The 7472-nt window shown below is 43.5% G+C and overlaps 1 protein-coding gene across 8 annotated transcripts in view; it reads left to right on the forward strand.

Annotated features, from left to right (window-relative positions):
* MAP7D2 (MAP7 domain containing 2) overlaps positions 1-7472 on the forward strand; it is a 137309-nt gene that overhangs the window by 96693 nt on the left and 33144 nt on the right. For all 8 annotated transcript variants that reach the window (XM_083172477.1, XM_083172475.1, XM_083172476.1 and 5 more), the window contains 2 exons: positions 98-216; positions 1861-2066. In XM_083172477.1, coding sequence (XP_083028603.1) covers positions 98-216; positions 1861-2066 — 325 coding nt within the window. The remainder of the gene's footprint in view (positions 1-97; positions 217-1860; positions 2067-7472) is intronic.

Here is a 7472-nt window from a genome sequence, read left to right on the forward strand (position 1 = left end):
TATGGGTTTGGATCATGTTATAGTTTTGTATATGAAAAAACTTGTTATGTTACATGCCTTGCCACTTTGTAACATAGCGTTGTGGCTAATTTTACAGCCTGAAAAGTTAAAGAAAGAAAAGCGTGCGACTACTCCGGTCTCCTCATGTTCCTCTCTGCGGAGGTCCGAGTCACCCGCCTCCCTATCAAAGAGGTCATCTTCTCCAGCAACACCCAAGTATGATTCTTTAATGTAATCTATCAATATCTATGCTGCGTTGAGTTCACTGACTGAAATATACCTTAAAAACAAAAGACAGATGCCCGGTATTGTATGACTGCACTGGGGACGCCGAAACCTAGACATCAATATAAAATGTCTTAACCTTTATCACAAACCTCCAAGATTGGTATGTTATCAACAAGATGGCTTTTAGACCAATTCAATGTGACGTATCAAATATAACAATTTATTTTTAAAACAGTCTTCATAATTAACATTTAATTAATATGGCAGCAATGCATAGCTCAAGTTTTTAATATCCTGCTCTGTAATATCTCCAGCTTTATAGCATCAACAAATGTTGTTTGCCTCATACTGCTTTTTTTTTCAAAGAAAAACTAAATATATATTTGCCATCATTTTAGATTTGTGGCTTTTAAGGAATGATTATTCTGTTCTAAAGACACCTCTTGTAGTCAATATTACAGATGAAACGCATTGGGTTATTTTGGAATAAAGAGTGATAAGTGTATACTATTGATTCACATGATCTTGTGTGGGTGTTATATTTTCAGAAAAAGACTTAATCAACCAAAACTTGAAGCTCACAAAAAGGAGCTCTATAAATCTTTGATTAAGTGGGTTGACACATTAGACCAGTGGTAGCCAACTCCAGTCCTCAAGAGCTAACAACAGTTCACATTTTCCAGACAACCTAGCTGCTGTAAAGGTGCACTTATTACCACTGACACATTTTAAATGATCCCGAGGTGGAGCTAATTACTTCACTAGTGATTCTGTGAGGAGATCTGGAAAACATTAACTGTTGGTAGCTCTTGAGGACTGGGGTTGGCTACCTCCGCATTAGACAATAGCCATAGAAAGTGCTCCCAGGGACTTCTTTGTAAATTTTGTTTTGCACATTTGAGATCTTTCTGCCCAACAAAGGACCACCCCTAGGGAACTGCCTTGAATAAGTGAAGACAATGCAATTTATTCCTATTTATTTATTTTCAGTGTTTTATATTGCGCAGCATATTCCGTTGCGCTTTACAATTGGAAACAGCGATTAAACAAACTGGGTAGATACAAACCGACATGGAGGTAGGAGGGCCCTGCTCGCAAGCTTACAATCTAGAGGGGCTTCTTTCCGGGTCTGTGAAGTCACCACTTCATCAATTGTATCACTTGGCTCTGGTTATATGCATTTCATCATCAATTTAAGACCATCCTCCATTGTACAGACGCGTATCAGATTATTCCATTTCTTAAAGAGAATTGTTAGGCACTGCAGACATTTTTTAAGAAGAAATCAAATTCAGAATAGCATCATATTTTGTATCCCCTACCCAAAATTACATTTCTATTTTCGTATAATACGGGGGTTATTCTGGTTAATTTGCTCGGATTCCAATGTGCACCCTTGCGAGTCAACCAGAACCCACCCTGCAAATGGTGGTATGCCCCCCACCTCGCAGCGTGTGTTCGCACGCAGTGCCTGTGAATGTATGTTTAACATCCATTCGCAGCCTGTGGGTGACATCATTCCATGGCCGTCTATATATATAATTTTTTTCATGTTTTTAATAATTGTGTTTAATGTGTAGGTCGCTTAGATGCTGTGACAGATTTCTTTATATGATATGTTTTTACTTTTAGATCACATTCAAAGTCTTACAAGCAGTACCCATCATCCCCTGTCAAAATTAAAACAAGTCCAATTGGCAGCCAAGATACGCTCAAAAGGAAAAATGAGAAACAACAAACACATTCTAAAACAGAAGAGCATTCTGCGGAATCAAAAGCTGAACCCTCTAGACAAGACAGAAGTCCCTCCTCCGTGGAGAAAAAAGATACAAGTGAAAGTAAGTATTATGGGTAAAAAAAATTCTCAACATTTTTTAAGGTGATACTTAAATGGGAAGCAGCCACTTTTTGGGTTGAGCCACTAAACAATATTTGCTTCCAACATGATTAGGTTACAATCTCATCGGAGATTTGAATTTTTTGTTGTTGTTGTTGTTGTGTAGACCCCCAACATGGTCATTGCACATAAATCATTTTGGATTGTACCAACTGGCTCATTTAATGATTTATTTTTGATGAGACAATCCTTGTAAGCCACAGCTTCCCGGTGGGTTGGAGGTAAAATTAAAAATGCAATCACATTGTGTAAAGCATGCAATGCTTCACACTGACTGTGAGTGCTGCTTTCAATTTTCAGCCTTGACCTTCCGGGAAGCAGCGGGCGCCGCTTCATAAATAAAGCCCATAGAGTCAAACAGGCCTGAGTGTGGTTCTGATGACGGTTTAGAATAAAATAACCAAAACGTTGATATATACAGTTGTCGCTGTTGTCATTTTGCGGAGTCACGTGAGTGCCACATTTACACAGATTCTATGTTGGATCACACTGGAGTGTGTTCATGGGGGCACCCGTGCAAGATATGACGCTGTTTGAGTGCCGGATATAAGGAATATATTATATATATATATATATATATATATATATATATACTTGTCCAAGAATCGGCACTCCCAGAGACAGGTTTGTAACTTGAGCCGGTGCCCTCACAGGTAGAGGTATGGGCAGGTGTGGTGCGGCACTCTCAGCATAATAAGACCCACGAAGTCAGCTTGTGGTCAACGTTTCAATTTTATAGGCAAAATTGTCATCAGGATCAGGATATATATATATACACTCATACACAAACACAGGGGGCCCAGCACTCACTACAACAAACTAACTCACCTTAGCATTAAAATAATCAATTGAGACGACTTCCGGTGGGCGGCTAGCTAGTATGGCCGCGTTTTAATTCGGCTCCTCCGTCCATCTTCCTAATCTATTGCCATCCAGGCTTAAATCTGGGTCTGCACCCCCAGGGAACTAATACCCCAACTCCAGAGATCCTGGTGAATCGGACGGTGCTGAAATAGGAGAGGAGAGCCACACACAACCCCCGGAGTCTGCCTCCATCAGATTGAGGCCTGTATGAACGCCTGCTCCGGCACTGGCGTGAGTGAGCTTCCCCACGCGACAGAGATCCGGCGGCACCAATATCTACAGCCGGGGTCTCGTGTTGCGAGAGGAGCGGCATCACTTCCCCTGGCATCCACCAACCTGTGACGGCGGAGGTCGGGACACACTGTCGCGTGCTGAAGACGACGAGCGGAGTCCCCCTTGCCAAGCTGGAACGCGACCTCCGGAAGCCAGTGCGGAGGAAGAACCGGACGAAAGGAGAGCGCGAGGACGACCTTAGACGACGCCCGGCTGGGTGAGTCACATCCCCTGGGTCCTCCGTGTGGCCGGCTGATCGGTGGATCCCCCCCCCTCTTTGGTGGCGTCCTGGAGTGCGGTGAGGCAACAACCCGACTGACATCCCCCCCTTTCCTCGTGGGACAGCGACGAGTTGAGAGCCGGGTGAGTTAGAGCCCTCAGCCCGGAGCCCCCGATATAATCCCTCACTCTATCTCCGTTGTGCCCTCCTGAGCCACCCTGCACACCGCTCAAAGTTATAATAGGGCTAAAACCCCGGCTACCTGACAGGGACCATCCTGAAATTGATTATCTGAAAGTAACTACCTGGACACCTGTGCAAGTGAGAACTGCTTCTCAACCATCTCACACCTGAGCCACACATAACTCTGGACTGACTCCCAAAGCATATTCCTCAGGCTCCTACAAACGGGTGAAAAACGCTGACAATTTGGTGTTGGTGGATAAGGGTACTGTATGGTGCTATTGAGACAATAGCAAGGCTCTGGAACTAATATTGAAGAGACTCAATGTCAATGACCCCATTGCCTTGCTCTCTCATGAGGCTTTCTACCCTTTAAGTCATTTGGCTCACCTCCTGGATAACATAATATAAGCGGTGTATTAACTATATTTTGGAATTTCACCCAGTGCACCACTGTAAAGGACTGCAACACCATCCAGTAGATGCTTTGACATTGCTCACATCACTTTTGTCTTCCTTATATGCAGCCCACAGTGAAGAGGAATATATTTTGTGCTGCGAAGATCCCAGTCAGGGAAACATAATATAAGACACTACCACCACCTGGTGGACGCTCTCTGGCTGTCCCTAACCCTTCCTCCCCCCCCCCCCTTCTTGTTTATATATATATATTTTTTTTTTTTATTTTTTTTTTCCTTATATATTACATATTTTCTGCATATGTGTCACTAAATACAAGGAACTGCCATTACTAGTAAGTGAGAGTTGAAAATATCCTATATTAGATAACAACTAACGTGACACACGATATACAACTAATAGTATTGCTATTTGTTTTTGTTGCCTCTGTGTGACCTTAGTTCTAAGTTTGCTGATATTGTATTGTTTACTGACAATTTATGATGTAATGCTTAGGTACAATTTTGGGTCCAAGTGTTGACATTGTCAGGGGAAGCTATCCTAAATACCTAGAACCAACAGGGAATCTTTAACGTGGTATGGACAGATATTTGGGGAAACCCAACCCAACTCTGTCAGATATGCCCCGTCGTCCCTCAACCCAAAAGTCGGTCGCTTCTAGCCAGTCATCCCCTCCCTCCACGTCAGGCTCTTCTAGAAAAGACGATAGGCCTGAACCATTACAGATTAACATTCCCTCACCAGCAGACAATGCTAAAGAAGTAATTACTATGCTGATGCCGTTAATCGATAAACGTTTTGAGGATCTCCATGCAAGGCTAGATGCATCACTAGCCAAAATAGACAGTAACACTAGCAGAATTGTAGAACTTGAGCAACGCACAAGTAATACTGAGGACTCAATTTATTTGATGCAACAAGATCTCCAGGCTAAAACTTTATTAATTCAAAATATGACAGAAAAGCTGGATGATCTGGAGAATCGAAATAGGAGGTGTAATTTGCGTTTCATCGGCATACCAGAAACGATATCTGACTCTCAGCTAGCTGATTATGTGGGTAATCTTATCCCGAAAGCCCTGGGCCTGCATGAGGACGTCTGCCCCCTTCAGATTGAGAGAGTGCATAGAATTGGTTCAAATGGGGGTGGGAGGGGAAGGGGAGGTGACCGTCCCAGACCAACAATTGCAAAATTCCTGGATTATAGGGAAAAAGAAAAAGTACTCCAAACATATAGGGCAAAACATGATCTCAGGATTGACGGGCAACGTATTTTAATTTTCCAAGATTTCTCTGCTCTGGTCTCACAAAAACGCAAGGCCTTTACTGAGGTGTGTAAACTGCTCATAGACAAGCAGATAAAATTTGCCTTGCTCTATCCTGCAAAATTGAGAGTCATTGAAAATGGACGCCCAGTTATCTTTACAGATCCAGACCAGGCAAAAGACCATTTCTCTAATGCCCAGCCGGTATCCCCGGCCCATTCTAATGCTAGCTCAAGAGATATATAATTTAAAATGTTGGTTCTTCGCTAAGAGTAGTGATTGAGTTATTGGAGTAAAGATAAGTCTATGATCCACTGTGAAGCTGTGGAGATTAATGGGGCCGATGCCCAGCCCTTGTTATGTGGGAATATTTAGATATGCCTTTAGACAGTTTGCTGGGCAGACGGCTGAAGTTATCATAGAGATTACAGCGGATCAATAGTATTGCTTTTATGTTGATTGGAGAAAGTTATGTTCATGATCCGTTGTGAAGCTGTGGAGATTATTGGGGCCGATGCCCAGCCCTTATTATGTGGGAATATTTAGATGTGCCCTCGGACGGTTTGCTGGGCGGGCGATGAAGGTCACCATAGAGATTACAGCGGATCAATATTATTGCCTTTATGCTCAATCTTTGCTACTGCTAGTCTACCCTTTAAGGAAATCTTCTCATTTCCCCTTATTCGCTATTTTCTTGTTTACAACACTGGACCCACCGAGTCCTAGAATATGTTACTGAATATACTGTTACTATGGTTATATTGTAGGAGCACCCCTCACACCCGAATGGGGGGACCTCCAGAAAGTCGGGCGGAGCAAAACTGGCTCCAATGCCCAAATGTTATACTTAAATGTTTGAAATTAATAAGTGCTGCAGTACATTTGAAGTGTCAAATTTTCTATGCTCATTATTCACCTGGGATTACCTTCCAATGGGACCCTGGGGGGGAGTCTCGGGGCAAGGGGATTCCCTTAGGGAACATTGTTGAAAGGGTGGTACTTATGTAGTATCTGGGCTGCCGATTTTTTGATTGTATGCCTTAAGTTAAGGCATACAATCAGATGCGATGCGATGCGATGACCCGATTTTTCCATAGGATTCAATGTTAAAATGGACTGAGTCCATTTTAACATGAAATTCAATGGGAAAAAGGGGTCCTTTTCATACCCCTACTATCCAAGTGGGCATGGAGTTGGATATAAACCTGTGGCGAGCGTAGCGAGCCACCGAGCCCGAAGCGTGGCGAGCGAAGCGAGCCCCGTGAGGGGACGGTATTCTGTGTCCCCTCGCGGGGCTCGCTACGCTCGCCACGCTTCGGGCTCGGTGGCTCGCTACGCTCGCCACAGGTTTATATCCAACTCCATGCCCACTTGGATAGTAGGGGTATGAAAAGGACCCCTTTTTCCCATTGAATTCCATGTTAAAATGGACTCAGTCCATTTTAACATTGAATCCTATGGAAAAATCGGGTCCATCGCATCGCATCGCATGCGATTTGGTCGGGTGCGATGCGATGCGATGGACCCGATTTCAAAATCGGCAGCCCAGTTACTACATAAGTACCGAAAGGGTTTCTTCAAGGGGGGACTTTGCCCTTATACGACCACACCCCACTATCCTAATCGTTAATCAATGTAATACAGATGGCTACCACACAACCAGATGATAGGTCCCAGAGAGACCAACCGCACCTTTCCTTATATTCATGGAATGTAGGAGGCCTCAACTCACCAATAAAAAGGAAAAAGGTCTTAACATTCCTTAAGAGACGACATCCAGCAATCATATTTTTACAGGAAACCCATTGGGTCTCTGGGGATCAATCCACCCTGAGAGCACCCTGGATAGCGGAATGCATTTCGGCCTCGTATAGATCTAAATCTAGGGGGGTGGCAATTCTTTTCCATAGAAATCTGAGGTATACCATACTAGGGACTGAGCTAGACCCCGAAGGACGCTATATAATCGTAGATGTGAACTTAGAGGGTACTAATTATACACTAGTCAATTTATATGCCCCAAATGTTGCCACTGGTGAATTTATTCGGAAAATCTCACACATTGTAGCTAGCAGACACTCCTATCCGCTAATAGTTGGTGGAGATTTTAACACAGTAGCCG

Source organism: Crinia signifera, chromosome 2, assembly GCF_055691185.1.
Source record: "Crinia signifera chromosome 2, ASM5569118v1, whole genome shotgun sequence".
In the NCBI taxonomy this organism is placed as follows: domain Eukaryota; kingdom Metazoa; phylum Chordata; class Amphibia; order Anura; family Myobatrachidae; genus Crinia; species Crinia signifera.